This window comes from Cataglyphis hispanica, chromosome 5 (genome assembly GCF_021464435.1).
Source record: "Cataglyphis hispanica isolate Lineage 1 chromosome 5, ULB_Chis1_1.0, whole genome shotgun sequence".
In the NCBI taxonomy this organism is placed as follows: domain Eukaryota; kingdom Metazoa; phylum Arthropoda; class Insecta; order Hymenoptera; family Formicidae; genus Cataglyphis; species Cataglyphis hispanica.
The window spans coordinates 11,152,021-11,174,294 of NC_065958.1; the positions used below are offsets into that span (position 1 = coordinate 11,152,021).

The 22,274-nt window shown below is 40.0% G+C and overlaps 1 protein-coding gene across 1 annotated transcript in view; it reads right to left on the reverse strand.

The window, feature by feature from the left end:
* The window catches only part of LOC126849906 (frequenin-1), a 30,418-nt gene extending 9,271 nt beyond the window's left edge, over window positions 1-21,147 (reverse strand). Inside the window, exons 1-2 of the mRNA XM_050592288.1 lie at window positions 20,991-21,147; window positions 17,835-18,545 (exon numbers count right to left, since the gene is read on the reverse strand). Of these exons, the coding sequence (XP_050448245.1) occupies window positions 17,835-17,898 (64 nt within the window). The 5' untranslated portion in view covers window positions 17,899-18,545; window positions 20,991-21,147. The remainder of the gene's footprint in view (window positions 1-17,834; window positions 18,546-20,990) is intronic.
* Between the last annotated feature and the right edge of the window lie 1,127 nt (window positions 21,148-22,274).

Genomic DNA, 22,274 nt, shown 5'->3' on the forward strand with positions numbered 1-22,274 from the left:
AAAGGAAACAAAAGCGGAAGGAAGCTTTCGTAGAAGTGCACCTTTTCAAAGACCTGCTTCGAAAACTCATCTCGATATATATATCGCTTTTATTTCACGAACGTTATCTCTGCTTATTTTCTTGACCGGGGGGGACGAAGAATCTTCCCGAGAATCTTCCGCATTTGCCGAGTACGAATATCGATCGATCGCACGCGGCTGATCCTTTCTTATATATTATAAAATCCATCCTGCGACCCCGAAGGAAGCCAGCCTCGTTGGCCTTCGCGCGAATTTTATAAACCGGTCGGCCGGGATAATGGCGAAAAAAAAGATCAGATGGAAATTTGTGAAGGAATCCCCGATCTGATAGCTACCCACTTTTCACGACGGATGCTGAATAGGATATTCTCGCCTCTTTCGTCTTCGAGTCGTTCGATTGTCGCCGGTGTATTTTTCGCAGGTCATGCCATTCTTTACGAGCGGGAGCGGTGGCGAAAAACTGGAAGGAAGCATAAAAACTTTTGCCAGAGAGATTTGTTCTGGTCGGGCAAGTTTAATCAAACGGCAGAATTATTTGTCGAGGTCATTACAAAAAATTTCAAATAGACGGAGATAAATTACTTATTCCATCTATTAATTCAGATATTATTGTAATAAAGTGCGTGATAAAATTTTAGACATTTGTTCGCGTACTTTTATGATTCTCCGTCTTTTATGATTCCCGTTAATGGGGATCGGCGGATAACTTTGCGCGATTAAGGGCGGTAACGAAGGGCATATAGACGAGTTGCTTAAAATGAATCGAAAATAACGAACAAGTAGTCGACTAAGAGAAAACTGCGGCGGATAATTGAGCAACTTTATCCGCGTGTGACGGCGCTTTCTCGCGATAATCGCTCGTAAAAGTTGAAAAAGCGTCCCGCGTCCTCTTCGATCGCGTTAAGATGTCTCTCCGGGAGCCCGGAGTCGTTAATTAAAATAGCTTTTGAAAACTTTAGCGTGTCGGGATGCGCGCGATGACATGGAGATGGGAAAACTTTCGAGCGATGTCAACGGCTGTCGCCCACAAAAGGCGATCTCTCTGAAAGCTTACGGTTAATCTCCCCAGCCTCTCAAAGTCTCGTTAAACCGGAAGACGTAATTTACGCTTTCAGAGACACATAATCGAAAAGTCATTATCCGCGTTATGGTTCATCAGAATTATTAAAAATTTTGTTTTTTAATTGAAAAAAATAAATTTCATTAATTTAATCAAATTAAATTATAATATATATTATATATATATATATGATTTTAAATGTTTATAGATCAAAATGAAATATTGTGAGAAAAATATGTGCATGTCTTTCTGATGGAAATAAAAATGAATTTTTACATGCAATGTGTCAAAAACCAATTTATAAATGGCTTGTAAAATATGGTTGCGATTAAAAAGTGTCGACAAAACTGTCTGTTTATTCGAAAAGTGAAAATTAAGTCCGTCAATTATTACACGATATTTTTATTTTATTTTATTACTTTTTGAACGAAAAAAGCTTTTTACCTAAATTTCTTTTTAATTAAATTTCCTAGACTTTAATTAAATGTCTATTAGTCTGCAATAATGCATATGTCATATTTATTATAATAAAAGAATATTAAAGGAGTATATATGAATGTACAAAATAGATATATATTTCGGATTATCAACACTTCCAATTAATCTAAAAAATAAAATCGGGATATATGAAACACGATCAATCAAAGAATTTGCGTAGAAATTAACATGGGATATAAAAGCTCGCGTTTTAGTAGAGAATTAAAGGAAACAAATATTTTTGCTGCGAGTGAAAAAAAAAAAATGCTGTTTTTCATTCTTTCACGGCGTGTAGTGGCGTGACGAGATATACGGTTTGTTAAAAAGGGCGCAATATGTGCGGCCCGCGATCCTTGCAAAATGTGCAGTACGTCGTAATACGCGCTACTGCACATAAGCCCGCCCGCTCCGCAGGGATATACAACGCCCGGTTGTGCATAAATGCGAAATCTGCAGCCGCGGCTGCATCATCGCTGCGCATACTTAGGGAGGCGCAGCGTGCATTCCGTTTGTACGTGCGAGGCGCGAGGGAACGCCAGCGATTGCGCGAATACGCGACGGACGGTAACTTCACACGAGGGTGGAATTTCGGGATTATTATGCGCGCAAGTGCAAGCGCAATTTATGCACATAGTTGTTGTACGTTTACGAGAATTCTCTTCGCCAATGGCGTTACCCAGCACATGCGCGCGCCCCTTACTTCTCGAACCCCCGGTAATTGGAACGAAACGTACGTGGAATATATATAAAGGGTAACCGAAAGTTTCGCCATTATGTATATTGTTTCTCGGAAATGCAGACACCCCTCCTCGTCCCCGCTCCATCCACCCCCCGTGGTGTTGTTGCGTAGTGGCCGTAAGTTTAATGGGTTATCGCGCAATCGTCGATCTAAGCGACCCTTGTGGTTTAACGAATTATCGCAGCGGAAGCGTTAACGAAGGGAATCCGATATTCGTGCGATAACCCTTTGATCGGGATTATTATAGGCCACGTTTATTAACGGTGAAAGGGGCCGAAAGGGTTACGAGAGGCTATGAACGTAATCGCGCAATTTTATCTCCGTGAAAATATATAACTGCGGCTCCTTCGTTGAGGGGGTTTTATCCACGAAAATGCAACTCCCCCCCCGATCGGTGGAGTTGCACAGGAGCCGCAGTTCGGCGACAGAGTCTCTTCGTTTCTTTCCGGCGGAATTCAATTTCCATAGCGGGCGTTATCGAGGTCCACCTTAGTCTGCCGCTATGCAGATCGCGCGATCCGTTCCCCTTCTCGTTATCAACGGCATCGACAATTTACGATGCCATCCGATGCACGTGCACGTGTTGTAACACACGCCTCCGCAATTTGCGACGATAACCGGCGTCATTACGACGAGGACGAAGGGATGATAACGGCCGCACCGTAAAATTGTCGCGGCTGTTTCTTAGCGAGCAAATGCCAATCTTAATGCGCTCAAGGAGGGATCCCGCTTCATCGACACTTCGTTATCTCGTATTCATTTAAGTTAGGTAAGGTGCTGCGTAATAATATATTTTATTTTATGTTTTCTTGAAAAGTATTGATTTAAAAAAAGAAAAAATAAAAAATTGATTAGGATTTATTAGTTTTATCCCTTTATAATGATAATTAAAATTTTTAAAAAAATTAAAAAATGGGGAAAATTAAAAAAAAAAAAATATTAATAAGTATCCTTTCAACCAATGGAAAACGTCTACTAAATTTTATTTTTCTCACTTGTTCAAAATTTGAAAAAAAAGAAATTTAATTTTTACCTCCCCCTTTTCACCTTCTTTAGAAACACTCTGTGTAATCATCTTTTTACCATTAGTTGAAGAAACACACTTGTGATTTCTCAAATGAATTTACTCGAATTTAAATTAATTTGGCGAACAAATGCGCGAGCAACTTTCTCGCATTTAGAACAACGGTTTATAAAGTGCACTTTAATGGTACGCTTGAATTAACGACGTTGTCCTGGATGTAACGCGAATTCAGCGGAGTATATTTCGCGAAAACGCATCGCGATGTACCACGATGCGAATACGGTAACGACTCGCGCAAACTATTTACGCGGCCGAATATAACGCGGTGCACGTATGTCGCGATCACGATAATACAATTGGAACAATATTTCGCCGCGCGTTGATAGAGGGCAGATTGAATTAGATCTTGACGACTCCCGAGCTACCTTGTTACGATTTTTTTTCTTTTCTTTTTTTCTTTTTTTGCGCGCCATAAACTCACGTCGGACGGAGGGTGGAAAACGCAGCTAAACGTAGCGTTCTATTACATTATTCATTTTGTAATAAAACGTCGTTGGGCGGAGATATGACAGTCACGTGCGGCGCGTTGCAAATTAAATTTGTAGTCGCTCGTGCACGGTGCGGTCTAGCGAGATATTGGATCTGTATACATAATTAGTGGCCAACGAGAAATGTAAAGAAGATCAAAGAGCTTTTATTCTTTCTCTATGAAACATTGTATCATTATTATATTTATATATTATTCAATTATATTAGATCCACAGTTATACTATTGCAGGCTCCATTATTAAACAATTGACTAGATGTTGCAATTGTTTGAATAATTAACGTTTAGTAATAATTTGTATGGAGATGATAAACAATTATTTAACAATTAATTAACAATTAATTAACAATAATGGAATGAATCAATTAATAACAATTATTAATAAATTAGGACTACACGCTCAATCAGCTGTTTATGTCATTTGGGAATCGCGTATGAAAAATCTTTGTCGCCAATACATTAATTCTTTCACCGAATTAATACGATTCAACAGCGAGCGGAGTAAACATTTGGGAGATTCGCGGATCGATAATTGATTTGCGTCCATGTTGACTCTCACGCATTGTATCTTATCTCTTCTCTCGCAAATTGTCCGAATACACGTATCGCTTTGACAGATGATGGAAGCGCGCGTAGCGGTTCGCGCTCCGGTGCTACACGAAACGCAGCCATTGTTGAAATGTGACAAAACAACGGCACGCATCAGTCGCACGTGCTAGAAACGTCCAATCGAACGGGATGATGTCAAGCCGATTTTTAAATCTCTTTTTAATGGCGACGAGGCAAATTGAGGTTTCAATTGCTCGGCCTATTGAATCGCGTCGCATTTTCTTCCCGCGTGAATTCTTAATTCAAATGCCGCGTTCAAACGAATAGGAGGTGTCGGACAAAGCGCCGCGCGATCTCAATCATTCATTAGCGATTCGATATTCGGTATCCGTAAAACGCATCGCGGATGAATGTAGAGAATGTCTAAAACTTTTATTATGAAATTTTCAATGATCGTTAATTAAAGCGCGCAGTTCTATATCGCCGCTATTGTTGCGTCTGAGTTCATTAATATTACTCGAAAGCGATTCTCGCACGCGTAATGAAATGCCGAACCAAATGTCGGGTTATCCTAGCTTGTTAATTAACGCGCGTAATTAGTCGTCTTTCATCGCGCAAGTGAACGAGTGATCTTCAACTGGTAGATATTTAACGTCGCGAGTGAGTCTGTTTATTTTAACTTTATTAATTAGTTAGATATGCGCTGCTGCATCAATATCATTATTATTCATGAAACAAAGCGATATTATAATTACTTACGCGATGATTGGATTATCACGGGAATTGTCTTTTAGACGCTTTCTCGTTTACTTTATCATACAAGGATTTATATTTCTGATCTCATCGAATCGACCATGCCAGATTTTAAATGCAAAAGTGTTTTGAATATTTTTTATATTTTTTCCCGACATATACATCCTCTTATAAAATTCATAAATAATTTCGTAAATAAGAATTGACTCTCGGAATAAATTTTTCCGGCTACGATAAATCTCTCGTGGCGTGGCTTTAGTTTTTGAAAAAAAAAAAAAGAATGAACTTAAAAAGGGAATAGAAAATATAAGAGAAGTAATAATCGTGAAATTTTGCATAAAGATCTAACAAACGAACGAGCTCGTTCGTTCGTTTGTTCGTTCATTTGTCTGTTCTACTAAATTGTCCGTCACCCTTGTTCTCCTTATCTTCATCTTCCACTCTTGGCATAAAAATGAGAATTGTGTTTGCACGGTCATAAGAAAGGGAAAGAGAATTCTAAGAAGAAGAAAGGAGGCGGCCCCGGCACGTAGCAAGAGACTTAGCTCTCTCATCTCTATTCCATTTTCTTAGAATAAAGAACTATCGTACTCTATCGGTGCCTCGATGCATGCGCCTTCGATGGAGTGCATCTTGCCTTCTGATTTTACTGCTCAAATCACTTGGAGATGAAATGGCAGGCGCATATAACGTGTGATACATGCGTTCGAACAACCGTGAAAAAACATCTCGCGCGAATCGAATTTCGAGATGACATTCCGAATAAATATGTTTTTATTTATATTATCTCGAAATTTCTTATTATTTCTTTTATTACAAAATATAAGTTTCCAAGGAAACCAGGTTGCAATTAATTGATTATTGAATATGAAGAAGTGTCAATTTTTCTATTAACAAAGTCTTAGGGAACAAAGAGCTTGTAATTAAAAAAAATTAATAACTTTTTTTTTCTTGATAATATCTGAATTCTTTATAACATACATAGAGTCTATACAGCGTGCTCTTTATAAGTATTTAATTTTAAATCTCGGGCATCTTGAATTTTAAATGGATATATGTTTATTTTCTGTAAATAATAATTAAATGCAATTACAAGAAATTCTCATTAAAATAACAATACTTTTTAAAAAACTCGCGACTCATGAAAGAATCGAGGTTGAATTCCCTCAAGTGCCAACAAGATTAATGTGTCACAAAAAAACAAAGAATATTTTTTCGCGGAGGTTTTTTTTTTTTTCGAGAAAACGAAAGATCTACGCCGATGACCACTTTAAATTATCCGTAGTTCGCAGTATGTATTCCAGCAAAGTGCATTCGTGCTTTTATGTGCCTGCAACGTGAAACCCGCATCAGTTCGCAAGACCAGACGTGATCAGCATTAAAAGTCGGCTAAATATTATAGTGTACCGCCGCTGGTACTCGATATCCTAGATTTTATTCCTAATAAAAGTCACTTTTCTGTCCCCGTAAATATATCGATATTAATAATGAAATGATTCGATTTATCTCGATTATTTATTTTTGAAAGACGACAAGAAATGGAGTTCGATGGCTTAAGAATGAGGAGCTATCCGAATATGAAAAGAAAAGAAACTATTTTAATAGAGTTTAATGTAGCTATTCTTTTTCACAATTTTCTTTTTCTGAATTTTTGCAACGGCATTTTTAAACGCCGCAGAAAATATATATTGGCCAAAAATATCGCGCAAAAATTTTGCATTGTATCCTTTGACATAGCGGAGCAAACTTGATACAGCGGTTGATGATAAAATCTATTTTTCAAAAAACGTGATAACGTAGTTGTGATTTATCGGAGATGGTTTGGAATTTTTTTTTCATCGATAGGTATTTAATTAATATTATTTTACGTAAAGCCACGCTTTTCGCGTTATAAAAGGCGATCGGCTTTTGCCATCGTTCTATTAAAATCGACCGCCCGGATATGTCTTTGAGCTGGATTCTTCTCTCCGGTTTGCTTAAAATACACTCGTTCACGATCATTAATCGAATTTCCATTATCGATCGGACGGTAACTAAGGGCAATTTTTCTTTATCGGGGATCAAGTGCTCTGATCTCGTTAAAATTGTTAAAACGCTCGGGATTCTTCGGAATTTTTCCAGAAATCTGATATATACGTGATATTTTGTAAAGAAATGTAAGTACGCATAATCTATCCAGTATCTCTCACGAGAAAAAACTGCGCGGTGATTGGAGTGAGTTAAGCGCTAAAAATTTTTACAATCTACCCCGTATCTTAATCGCCTTGTTTTTCTCGACGCGAGTCGCGACGGTATTTTTCCGGCGTCCGATATATTTCTCTTTGAGCTACTGCGACCTTTCCCATTCTACTATCAGCCTACAAAAGGTTATATGTAGACCGCCGGATCGGATCTTTCCAACATTCATCGCGAAACAGCTTCCTGGTCTCGATAAAAGTTATATAACAGTATCCGATACTATTAAACTCTGGAATGGAAAAAAAGGTCTATTCTTATCCGATATAAGGGATAAAAAGTTTTCCCCATCAAATAATCTCGCTAATTCAGAATCGTCGGTAAACAGATTCATTGCTATAATCATGATACTAGCAATCATTTTATCTTTATCGCCTTTATCCTACAGTACGTAAAAGGAACGCGAGTTATATTTTCAAATTCAATTATCTCTCCCCGACAAGATTTATTCGTCATAACTCGAATGCAATGATATTTTTGTTCGGTTTAATAAAAAGTCTCTTAAGCACGCCATGGTATTATAAACTCCTTTTATGTATTCCACTGTTCCACGTAGAATGCTCTTTAGCGTAGATTGAAATATCGTAGTATACGAATTCGTACATGGTTTCGCGCCGCGATATAGAGGAAATATCTGCATACTTTCGGCGAAAAGCAATTACGCTACCTCGCGCGCTTCGATATTTTATTTTTATTCAGTCGTTCCATTGCGATAGAAATTTCGCGTCTCTCTCTCTCTCTCTCGCCGAGTGTACTCTCGCCACTGACGTATGAATCATTAACGGGACATTCGATGATATCAGCGCACTGTATGCGCCGCGAGAGCTCGCAGAATTATGGGTACGATCCCATAAATTCACCCTCGTTTGAACAAAGGGCGGGGATTCTCGGAGCACATCCGGTTCCTTCGGCGAGCGAGCGAGTATCTATCGTCCCGTCCTAGATTCTAGTTCTAACCGCGTTTGGGGACTGTAACGAAATTACAGGGACTGCGAAATTAACATCGAGGGGCGGGGAGAAGGGAGGAGGCGAGATGCCATTGCATTCGCTCAAGAAGTTGGGCGAAACTTCGGCCGACGCGTTATCGGTTGGTCGAGGGGTGCGAGAAGGGACCGATTGCTTCAAGTCAATTAGCGCTAGTTTAACGAATCACACACACACACACACCCACACATAAATCGTCGATAAATCGTTTGGCCTGCGAGCGTTCCAGACTATGTCGTTCGTTGCTGTTCGCTTATTCGAGACATTATTCCCACGGATATTCAATTTTCCATGGAGAATGTAATTGCCTCGTCGCGTTACTACGTGTACTCTCCGTCGAACTGATTGCTGGGATTGCTCGTGTCTTCCTCATCAGTCAGCTGATGCCGTCGCTGGAATAGGCGAAATCCCGCAAAGACTCATTTTGCCCCGGGAGATGTAACTATAATGTGACCTAAACGACGCGCGTGCAAGAGTTTGCACTTTCCGCGTCGAGAAATTAAATTAAATCCGTACACGCCCAAGCTCGTATGTGAATGAAAAATTTAGGAGCATTTCGTGATAGCGTGGCATTCCATAAAGCATATTTTACGTTTACGGTTGACGTTTTGTTTTTTTTTTCTTTTTTTATTTCAAAGGAATAAACAAGCCATTCTCTGGCATGCTTTTCAAAATACTTGGCGCGCGTGTGGCGATTTTTTATTAAACTTTATTTGGCTAAGTTTACGGGAATTTCGTAGACATTTTAATTTAATAGTTATATTATTTCAGGGAGAGAGAGAGAGAGAGAGAGAGAGAAACTTTTATTATACATTTGCTTTTTTAAAGGGAATAATATCTAACATTTTTAAAGGGAATATATCTAACGATTCATGTTGAATTTTGCATAGTCATCAATTTGCACATTTAAATGAATGTTTACCTTTAAAGAATACGAACTCTTTTAATGTTAGCTATTCATGCTACTTGAGTTACATCCATCGATTTAATTTAGATGGAAGAGTGGATTTGTTAGGCGCTCATGTATATGTGAAGTTAAATATTTTGATATAACTTAGATAAAATATTAAATTACATATAACTGCAATGCGCAAAATTGCAACTACATTAATGCGCTAGCGTGGAAAATGGAGTTTTAAATTAATTTAATTCTACCCAACTGCGGCTAACGGAAAGATATCCCGAAATTGCTTGAGCGCATCTCTGACATAGATGATATGACGCGGAGTTGACACACGCGTGCAAAGTAGAACTCGCTGCAAATTGCGAAACTCGACAGAGGCAACTACATTTGCGGCTAGAGCCGGTAATCGTCTGGCTCGTACACGTATGCATGTCACGATGTGCATACACATACAGGCTGCTAGATGTGCGCGACGAGTGGAAAAGCATCACGTGCATCGATCGTTCACCGTGACAGACGACGACGATCCGGCTGGACGTTCCGTGGCGGCGAGAGAGGCGGAGGAGGAGGAGGAAGAGGTCGGCTGGGAAAACGCCGCAAATGAATAATAACGTTGCGTTATATACGAAGACCTAGTGTCTATAAAGGACAGATAGAGAGAGAGAGAGAGAGAGAGAGAGAGAAAAAAGAAATGTTCGCTCAAACTTTACGTATCGCCCTTTTCATTCCCGGAGGATGATTGGAGCGTCGTCGAGAGTTGAAAGACGGATGGGAAAAGGCGGGAACCAACCCAGGCCTTTCCGTTTACCTCCCTTCTGGTGACAAGGGGAAGTGGGGAGGGAGGGGGGGGGGAAAGAAAAAGAGATATCGAAGACGACGAGAAGTCGCGCGGGTGGTCTTATATGTTAACGCGACGCCGACGCGTCGCGTAGGCGTTTTGTCGGCGCGAATCAAAGCCAATATCGCCGAGTTCCGCGATACGTTTGTGCTCGATTCTTCTTCTCCCTGGTCTTTCTTCGAGAAAGATTAGGGATGGCGCCGATAAGAATAGCGTTCAACGCGATCCTAAATAAACCATTTGCGATTGATGCGGCCAATCTTGCGGGTGGGACGAAATTACCGTACAAAGTTTTTCCTCTTCCTCTCTCTCTCTCTCTCGCTCCCGTTATTCCCAAAAGACGAAACGCGATGGCGAGAATTTCTGGATGATTCATGATCGATGCCGTTCGGCGGACGGGATTTAAGTCGAGGATTGAAGTCGCGAGTATTACTTCCAGCAGCTAGTGAGGATCTCGCTTGGGCGGAAAGTTGATGCGGAAAAAATGATGGGAGATATGCGGGCCGTAAAAGTGTCTGCGAATTTATTATTTCTGTTGACTTGGTAATATGACGTAGAAGCGAAGTATTCAATACCATATGGGCACATAACGGAGTGTATAAGAAAACTATATAAGGTGCAAGGGCATGTGTCTCAGAGGCATACGGTAATAAAAATAAAAGCGGCTTTTTTCCGCGCAAGTATTTCAATTTTTCTCTCTTTCTCTCTCTCTCTCTCTCTCCCTCTTTCTTACAATATTGAATAAAGTTGGCAATACGAAGTAAACATCAGGGAAGTTTAACCGGCGTTCATTTTAAATGCTCGTAAATGAAGCTATAAACATGTTGGTTCGGTCGGTTAGAAAAGGCTGGGAAGAATTGGAGAGAACTTAAAACTTCCTTGTAAGCAATACTTGATCGTCCATCTTGGTGATATGTACTTCGGCTAGGTTCTTTCGAAGAGAAATTGAGTAACGGAAGCACTCGCGCGAGTAACCGGAGATAAATGATGGCTCCCACAATTTCTCAACGACACCGTCACGCGTGTGCGCGTACGTGTGTATCACGAAGAGGCTAAAGGCGCGAATTATTATTAACTGCGTGGCAGATAAATTGCGCGCAAAAGTGAAGTACAAATAAGCCGGAATAAAAAGTCCACGCACTCTCGAGATAAAACTCGGGGGAAGCGACAGTGCGTTAAGGGCGAAGTCTCGCGTGACAAGAGTTAATAAACCGTCCGTGATAACGCCGGGCGCGAATCATGTGATCACGAAAACGAATCACATAATTTCTCCGTCGTTTAGATTGTAATGCACGATTGTAATGTTGCCTAGTCGAATCACATTGTTTTGCAGACATATTGATTTTCGCGAGCGGATTAAATGGAAGTTCCCTGCGCGAACGATGCTCGATCCCTTACGAGAATGTAAAAGCACGAAATTTTCGTACAGCCGGACATTTACTGCCGGTAAGTAGATTACAATATCAGGTACTTTTGTGTAATAAAAATTAATTGAAAGATTTATTTAAGCAGCTTTACGTAGTTTGCTATTGGGAAGACATAAATTATTTCTTTAAATACGCCAAATTAATGTCGTGAAACTCAATTCATGACTGAATACCTGCAAGTGAAAATTAATTAGAATTAGGTTTTTTTTTCATTTGGAATGATAAGTTGCAAAATGTTGTGAAGCAAATTTTTTATTTTTGTATATTATTTACCTCTCGAATCATCGATTTGAAAGACACTTTATAACAGTTATTTCGAGATCGATTTTATGATATTTCATATATCGTCCATTTAATGGAATGATTCTATGGTACGATGATGGAAAATTTTCTATTAAAGGAAATTGCATGGCCGAACAATGACGCTTATTGTCTTGATGCATGAAGCTTCGGGAAGCTTGGGGTTATGAAATATGCGGTGAGTTTCATTACACAGAGTGTATATTCCATTAAGCTTTTGAAGGATAATTAACAATTATTTCGAATTTTTTTTTACGAATATGTCATCAACGAAATCGTCGTCATTATTGTTCGCGAAAATCAAGCCATGATAACGAGTGAGATCTTTTTTCGACAAATATGGGATTGTTTATATAATGTGCAACGGCTTATTCTTACTAAAGATTTCTTGTTATAGAAAAAATAAAAGATCTGAGATTGCTCGACTGTAGATAACGATTAATTCGATTTACTTTACATTAAAATTTAATTGAATCTAATTATTAATATAATTTTCTTTGTAGGACACTAGCGTTAAATAGGATTAAAGTGCTACTTCTCTCTCTCTCTCTCTCTCTTTATCGCCTCTCTGATGTAATATTGTTTTATCAAATTTGCCATTGCAACATATTGCATTATTTGTCATAATTTTGTGGATTACATGGCGAGAAAAAAAATATGCATACAAATAAATAATAAAATCGTATATCGTTTGATCATGTAATTTCTGTCTATATCGAATAATTGTATATACATATATCACAGCATCGAATAATTTGTTATATTGGACGCTATGGTTAATAAATGGAATTTTACTCGCGCGAACATATTACAGATGGAGGGCTGCTGTAAATGCGACCGCGCTAAATATAATAACCGCGTACGCGAGGCGATGCCATTACGCCCGCATTTAGATATTTTCTATTTATGTGAAGGATGCTTGAAGGAAATTTGAAATTTCATGAAAGATTTATGCGCCCCATTGCTAATATCCTATAAGTACAATGGTTAAGGGGTTTATAATATTCGCGAAACACTCTTCGCTCATAATTAATACTAAATACTAATCGTTAATTATTCACAACAATTGCAGCCGGGCGGTGCATCCTGGCTTGCTCGCTCGCTCGCTCGGCGAAAGTTGAATCGGGTTACAAGCGTACTCGGCCACGTCAGAATTTATAATCCGAGAGGACGTTAGCGCGGGTGCGGCTAAGGGTGTATTGGTGTGTGAAATTTCTCATGACCGGTTTCTAACGAGCTTGTAATCCGTAATGGCTCGTAATTTCATAGCTATTATTCTCGTAACGAGACCACCGCATCTTTCCCTCTGTCCCACTGACAAATTTATCGTCGGTATTATACACACGGAACGTTTTCTCGTGCTATCGCGTTAAACCGTAACAATGCCAACCGCTTGACATTCGCGTATCTTCGCGCGGAGATGTTACATCGATAGGGCGCGCATAATTCGAGTATTACGCCAACATCACGTCCGGCTGCATCGCCAACACCATCCACTCGTGACGATTTATGTTACGAATATTATAGCGTCATGTGTTCCCATTTCATCCGTTTTGTAATTTATGCCGTGTTGTCTCCACATCGAGAGAGACATTTAACGCATTGTACATGTCCTTTATTACACACATACACACACATAATATATTTTTTGACATCTAGTGTTAATGTGATTTAGAAAAAAGATATTGTTGAGACTTGATATCGGCGTGGAGGTGATTGCGTCAATTTTTGTAATCGACGATTCATTGCCGAGACGCTCTTTAATCTGAGATTGAATTTCGTGCAAGGTCAGAGATATCGTTCCTCATGCTCCGATCTATCTGTCGAAGCTATTCATGCGTCTATGGAAATTTTTACGAAGGTATTGGCGAAAATCCCTTCTGCTATCGATCGATCCTGCTTCAGAAATTGCAAACTCCCAAATTGCTTCTCGGACAAGATAGGTATTTTCCGTCGCGTTAAACACGCGAAAAGCAACGCGCAATTTAAATTTGTTTTCGTGAAAGTGCCAACGTGACGATCGCAATTAACACGTTTCTCTCTCTCTCTCTCTGAGGACTTTTAAGAGATTTCTTTCTTTTTTTTTTCACGTAAATAATATATAAAAATCTCGGTTGCGATAGAAAAAGTGCCCCGCTGCAAACGACGTAATCTATAGCGAATTTCCGTCATCAAACTTCTTTAAAGGATTTTTAAAGTGCTCTCGGAAGTGAGTACCCTCCGACGATGAGTCGTATATGAATTGCAAGTTACCGAAAAAGCAGGGCGTAAAAAGATCTATTCATCCAAAGCGAATAATAGACACGCAAGCGGAAGATTTTTAAACTTGCTGATAGCAGCAAAGTGTGCGTATTTTTGACAAAGATTCTTTTAAATGTCCCTAAGGGAAGGAGAACTTAAACTCGCGTCTAACTACTTGAAGCTTCACGCTATCCATCATGGTCGGATCTTTTTTGTGTCGTGTGACTTTCTTCAAGAATGTAAAGACTTATATATCAGTAGCAGTCATCTTGTATTGGATTGGCAAAAAACTAATTTTAATTTATCAATTTAAAAAAAAAAAAAGAGAGAGGAAGACATTATTATTTTAACTTCACGTACTCTGTTTGTTTAATTCAGCATCATTACAGATAATATAAACTATAATTTTATGTTTAAGTTTTAATTTATTTTTAAGTTTTTTTATTTTTAATTTTAATTTTAACTAAAAGTTTATTTTCAAAACGTTAAATATTATCGGATATATCGGAGAATCAGAAAGAAGAAAAATCATATTTTTATTTTCTCATAGAAGAAGTTTTCTTTTCGCGACAAAATTTTTTTCAAGTTTTTTATGCCGATGTGCTAATTTTTTTAAATTAATAAATATTATAGAATGATTGATATTAAATTTGGTGAGGATAGGTGAAAGGATTAATTTTTTATAAAATTTTTAATTTTTTGAGAAATGTCTGCACGCTGTAACTTTTGCAAATTTTAAGATATCTTCCTCTATGAGTAAATCAAAAACCCTTGCTTTAAGAAGTTTAAGTTAAGTTTTAGTGAAATAAAATGATGAGAAAGCTTCTAAATTACACAATTTTCATTTTTTTTTTAAATCTATAAAATATATAATCAAAGAGAAAATTTTTCACAAAAATTTGTAATAAATTTCATTGTAATAGAAAGATGCCAATAAACTTTTGATATTAAAAATTTATTCATAACCAGAAGCGCATGTAACTCACGATGTGCACAAATTGATAATATGAAAAGCGGAAATTATTCTTTCATCGTTGCAATGCGAACAAATAAATGGAATGTTGTGTGGGAAGCGACGCACAATACAAAGGAAAGGTTGATGTTCGTTAGGCGCGGCCTTTATGAAGCGCTGGATGATTATTCCTGCATGGCGAATATGGCAGAAGTGGAACGGTAAACGAACGTGGATGTGCGAATTTTACAGCACGCTGGGCCACCCTCTGGGGATGCTGGAAAGAAGAGCGGCAAACCGGAGAATATTGTCGAACGAGATTACATTTTTTTCCGTCGACGCCGCTCGACATGGACAGCATAATAAACGCTTTCAGATCTTAGTCAGCTTCGACAAGCAGTCGCACTTTGTTAGTTAATTTATATTATGCACAAGGCGTGTCTGATAAGCAAGATAATGACGCGAAGGTTATTCCAGATCGCTCTAGTTATTACATTTGTAGAAAGACAAGTCTATATATACTGTGAATTAATTAAAACTTGATTACTTTTCTCATATGTCGATAAATTAATGTTTAACGGAATTAATATTTTATATTGATACTTTAAAAAAAAAAAAAGTACAAGGTAAACGTTTTTACACGTGTATTATCGTATGCACACTTTACATTCAATCCGGCCGGATTTATGTACTTCATTTTCGAGATCAAAGCGCAGGGACGTGAGCAATGGTGTATAACGCGTGACATGTATGCGACTCGTCGATAGAATACATTGGCACGCATTATTGATGCAGCCGCAAACTTCACGTGAAGATACGTGGTTTAATAAAGTTGAGCTTGTAACGGTTGTATATTTCGCGGTATATCCCTCGGCGTATACGCAACTTTTTATTATACTGGGTCAGCCAGTCGGTCGAGTTAACAAATTGGCAGGTATTGAAGTGCAAAGGCAAATAGGCCGCGACCACCAAGCTGTCAGATTGTATACATAGTTCGTCTGTCTATATCCGATATAGTTTCCTCTCACTAGGGAAACCATCTATCAATGACACAATTCAGAAATATGAATTTTGTTTAGCGATATGTTTCCGATTTAAAATCTGCAAATTTGTTAAATTTATTAATTTATTTATTAATTTATTAATTTTATTATTTTAATTCATCAATTCAAATTTATTAATTTTGATTTTATTTTTAATTTCACATTCAGTCAATTTTTTATATATAAATTTTTAACGTTTATATAATTAATTAAAAAAATAAGTTGCAAAAGATGGTAATAAAAATTATAAAATATAAAATACAAAATAAAATATATATTTTGAATTTAACAATGATGTCTGTTATTATTATTTATTAATTCAATTAATTTTATTTTTAAATTTACGTATCGAGTTTTTAAAAAAAATTTAATATTTAATAACCAATTAAAAACAAAAAATTAGGCAAGATGTTGTAATAAAAATTATAAAATAAAATATATAAAATATAATTGTTTTAGCATATAATATAATGATACCTATTATTATTTATTACAATACGTGTACGATTGGCATTAGAAATGTTTCCTTTGAAAAAGCAGAGCTGATCTGGAATTGCAGATCTGTCATTATTGCCTTATGGAAAAGTTTGTTAACCGATTTACATATGATATTTATTAATTAAATTTGTTTGCGCACTTGTCAGTGGCGAGGATGAAAGTCTATGTAAAGGCCTACGAAGTTTATCGTCGATGACGCAAGTCACTTGAAAATATTTATGTTAAAATACAATCGCCCTTCGCATTTTCACCCGAATAACTCGCCGTCCACCTGTGGGCTGGAGGCTGGAAATATTTAGCCGTTCATTAACGACGCGACAATTTTCACGATAGAATTATCGAGGAACGCGATTAATTTTTACTCGATGAACAGACCATTCGCCTCCAGTTTGGTGTAAAGCAGCGACGTAAATATTAGACTCGATCGTAAATGCAGTTGCTAGCGCAACTTTTTACTGAATTAAACAGAAGAAGTGGCGACGTCGCTTTCGCTATCGAATCGGGCTCTCGTTCGACGGAAACAAAGCCACGTGGAAAGCGTGGAAAGCGCGGTGTACTCGTCGTTTCCGGCAGGCAAACTTTGTACGGTAGTGGAATGGATTAAACGCGTTTTATCGAATGCAGGAGAGGCAGTACGTCGTTGCGACGTACATATTGAACGACCGCGATCGATGCGCGTTTAGCGTGCAGACAGAGGGAATGTAAAGAGAAAGAGACAGACAGACAGACAGACAGACAGAGAGAGAGAGAGAGAGAGAGAGAGAGAGAGAGAGAGAGAGAGATACAAAGCCGCTCAAATATGCTGGAGGCTGCGGCGTGGATCCTCAAAATAACGCGGTAGGTCAGTCGGAAAAACCAAAAAGCCCCCCACTCCCTCCCTTCCCCCCCCCTCCTCTCCCCTCTCTCCTCTTTTGGAAGAGATCCTCTCATCAGCTCGCGCGGAAGAATCCGCGAACTTGGAAGAACCACTTTTAGAGAAAGAGAAGACGCCGAAGGGAGCACGCCGTTCGTCAAGGGAGCCGAGAGCGTCGAGAGCGAATTTAATTCCACGTTCCACTCGAGCATGGAAATACCGCAAAAATTTTAGCACGCAAAAATTTATGGATCGAGCACAGGCGCGATAGTCTCCATCGTATATGCACGATTCGCGGGCGATGCGAATCCGCACGCGTTTTTGCACACGACAGTATGATAAACGGGCCCGATAGGATGGCGCGGCTACGGCGGGTTATTACTACTTACAGTACGTGTCGGTGGTGAGTCGATCGATGGTATCCTGCTTGAGCTTGCTGTTCTTCTTGCCCATCTTCGTAGCCTCGTGCTGTGCGTTAATTTAACGCGTGTGCGACTTACACCGGCCTCTTGAATCGCCGACTTTTTGTCTCACGTTGTGAGAAACTCTCTCTCTCTCTCTCTCTCTCTCTTTAATTAAGAAATCTCACCGTCCAGCTGGCATCTCCCGAGCCCGCCGAATCGCGGTTGACGGAACAAAGATAAAGTTTGATGTTCTCGGTGATTATTGGAGGGACCGGAAATGATAGCGTCACGTTCCGACAACGGAAGAAACGAAGAAAGAATTCTTCTCTCAAACGCGGGTTCTTCGGCTCCTCCTTCGAGGTCGCGGAGGTGCTCTATCAGATTTCACTCGATAAGTTTGCTGTTTGTAACTTTCTCCGTCCCCCGTTGAGCCGAGTCGATTTTCCTATGTCTCGGGAGAAGTTTCGCCGATGGATTCAATTGGGAGGTTTGCAGGAAGGCGCGAAACTTTCTTCGATCTCGAAGACGCGGTGAAGGATCGAATGGGATTTGATTTAATTTGCTCCTCGGGGAGGAGGGCGCAAATTAATCGATTTAATTACGCGGGATCATTCCATTTTTATCGTCTTATTCTTATAGAATCAATTCGTTGACATGCCTCCCACGTAGATTTTCCTTTCGATGATATTGCTTTTTCTGTGGAGAAGAAGAAGAAGGGAGAATTTTAATGAGAACGCGAGTTCTCTCTCCCATGAATCGGTTAAACTTTTCATTTGTCACTCGATGCGCTCGCGATGTTTTCAAGCCTTTTCAGAGCTGAAAATTCGAGGCCTGACATTGAGCTCGAATTACGCATTAAGGGTAGGGGGGGGGGGGGGAAATAATTTTCCGATTGCGATAAATGAGCTTCGCGGAGTCATTAATCGCGCCTCTCTCGGTCTCTTCGAAGCAATTTCGCAGCGCGCAGACGAGCTTCCAATTCGCAAAGATCGTATCGGAAAATTAAGACAAACTCGGAGAAAAGACTCGGGAATTTCATCAACCGAGTATCACAATCGATAAATTTATTTCGAACTGCTGTGACAAAGGTTAAATGACTCCTATAATAATATTTGCATCAAATCAATCTTTAATTCTCGCGTGACGCGATCTTTGAATATATTCAAGTATAATGAGAATGAATCGGCAACAATACATATCGTTGTCGCAAAACGATCGTATTAAAGTTTCAAAGATGGCATATAAGACCGGAGGACCGATACCTTCAGCCAATTCCTCCTAGGCTATTATATGAGCTGGACTTTAAAGGCCAATGCGGCGATATCGCCCATCTTATCCTAGGATTAAACGGAATTTCCACTAAATGTATTTCCTTAGCTCTTAATGTCACGATTGTCTTTAATCCTACTCCGCTTTTCGAATGCCACGAAAAAATATTATATCGTTTGTTACTTCGAAGCAATAGCCATTACTCCAATGTTTCCTTTTCGCTTATTACACGGATTTTTCAACTGACGATGAAATGAGTAAAGTAAAAAAAAAAAAAAAAAGTAAAAGAGAAATAAAGTATAAAACTATTTAATGTGGGAAGTTTAAAAACAATTTAGCGAAAGCGCTTTGAATATCTGCAAATTGGGTAAAAAAAATTAGAAATCAATAGATTTTTTTCTTTTTTTTTAAATCTACAGCAAGGAAAGCGAAAAAAGCAATCAATTTCTGTTAAAATCGAGATAATTATCTAGTCTCATGGATCATATCGGCGTATTTATCGCGAAGTCATTAACGCGGTTGAATAATGAATTCCCCGCGCCTTTTATATCTATTCCGTAATCTTGCCGCAACGTCGCTCGTCGGACGGATTAATGAATCGCGATTGAAGGCGAGGAAAATTTTCAGCAAAAGGGAAAGTTTTATTCGCAAAGGAAGGAGGGAAAATCATTCGATTCGGGACGAAGTCCATGTCCGTTTGACGTCGAAAACTTGGCAAAAACTTGAGACGAATAACAATGGTCGTCTCTCCGAGAGTACGCGGGAATGAAGTTACCGCAAAGTTCACTCCTCTTTCCCCTTAATACGCAGAAGCCTCTGAATGTGAGAGTTACGCGGTTACTTCTTGGGGAAGAGGAAGCGAGTAAGCGCATCCACGAATTTAAATGCAGATCAGTCGGCTAATGCGAATTCATATACGACATCGCGTTATCTCCGCAAGGAAGCGTGCGTGACAGCCTTTGTGACGTCGCGTCTTGCGGAAACTGATTCGTATAAGAGGAAAGCTCGTCGACGGCAGTTCCTATGACAGAATTCGGGAATATCGAAGGACGCGAGAGGGAGAGCCTTGCCGAATGATTAACTTGCGGTCGAGGTCGTGCTACATCCTTGACCTCGCGCCGCATCGCGATGACACTCGGAGCATGCGTTTCCGCGCTTATTATTACGTCGTAACGAAGAGCCTCAACCGATTGGCGGCGAAAAAGACGAAGATATGAGAGACGAAAGAGAGACAAAAGAGTGGACATGCAATTTGCAATTTCGCGTTCTCCAGCTCTCTCTCTCTCTCTCTCTCTCTCTCTCTCATCCTCTGGAGAACGCTCGCGCTGAAAAGTAGCGGAAGCTTGATTGTCGAGAGGCTTCTGCTAGCGCAGCAGCGTAGCCCATTCATAAAACAAACCGGATATCGACGAGCCCGCTGCTCTCCGAAGTGCACTAAAGTGTCGTGTGTGTCCGGAGCAGCGTTCGATCGCGATAGAGAGGATAGCGCGCGTTTAAAAGGACGTTATCGTCGCGAGTACCACTAGCAGCTCGCGCAACTTTTGTACAAAACGTCGATAGAACGGTCGTGGAGAACGCCATCGAGCCTCTGAATGAAGAGGAGGATGGCGGGCTGGTGGGCGGGAGAACGTTATTCGCGTCAACCGTGAAACGCACGCGTTATTCGATTAAAGATTCATCTCATTGACAGAGATCATATTTGACAGGGGTCGATGAAGAACGTTCCGCTCGGATAGATCGCTTATCGCTCGACACGCTCGCTCGACGGAAGCTCATCCGCGGATGCGAATCGAAATTTTCACTATCATTGGAATCTGCCGTCGACGATCCATCGCGATCGCATCGCGTGAAATCGATCGAGATCAGCTTTACCACTCGCAAGTCGACACGATTAGCGAAAACAGATGCTGCGCCGACCAACGGCTGGCGAACACCAACTGGCCTCCACCAACTGGTCCCAGTTTCTCGCGGAGCGAAAAACCAGACGAGGATCGAGGACGACGTCCCGTCGATGCGCGATCGAGCGTTGCAGGCGCGTCCCTTCACGAGGACTCTATCCGGCGACTTGACGACGGTAAGTAAGGGTTTCATTCATGAGTTCTCTCACCACTGACGGAGTACGTTCGTCGTCGAAGCGCGGACCAGTGACGTCATAACGTCGCGGCGCCTGGCGTCAGACTGGCTTGGCGGTGGCATTACGTGGATGTGTGTTGGATTACGATAGCGCAAGCGCGTCACTCGAACCTGAAGGGGGATGCTCGAATATCCTCCCTCCTCACCCCGGTTTCCCTCCTTTACAACGGAGTTCCTCCGATTCCACCATCTTCGATCCTCCTCGCGCTTTCTCCTTCTCTCCGTTCCTCTCTCTCTCTCTCTCTCTCTCTCTCTCTCGTACCTTATACACTCTCGCCGTCTCGGTCGATCGCGTTCTGCGTCGTTTCCACTTTTGTCCGTCTTTTCCCAATCTTTCCCTTTGTCCACTTTTGTCATCTTTTCCTTTTCCTTCTCTCGTGCAACATTTTTCCATTCTCGATTCCTCGCACGAGTGACGCGCCGTTTCTTTTGCGGATTCTTTTCTGCCATTTCATCCCTTTTTTCTCGTTCTTCTGTGACGAAATGCCTTTACCTCTTCACTTCCATTTGACCGTAACTCTTGTCTTACAAATATTGTTAGCGCCTAGTCGCATTCAGAGAAAACTTCGAGCTCGCCCCGACGTGCCTCGTGAAGTTTTTATTATGAAATTAACCCGGGCGAATATTCGTAGTCAAAAGGGAATTCGCGTTTTTATTATTATTTATCATTGTCCTCTCGTAGCTACTTTCGGCTGTGTTCCTGTTTCTAACTCTATCACGAACCGTAATAAGTATCACTTTGCGGGGGGTTGCTCCGTCCATCCGCTTTGGCGCTTGAAATTTTTGACCATTTTTGTTAAACTAAAAAAGAAACCGTACTATAAAATACGTTGACAGATTTAGCTTGGAAAATATTACGTATCATGGAGAACAAGTAATAAGGTAAAGAAACATGATGAGACCTCTCTTGGTCTTTCACAGTGACGTGACTCATCCACAGCTGCGCTATTCAAAAGAATATTCTGGGAAATTGAAAAAAGAAAAAAAAATAAACCTTAATAATGACCACGCTATCTCGCGCTG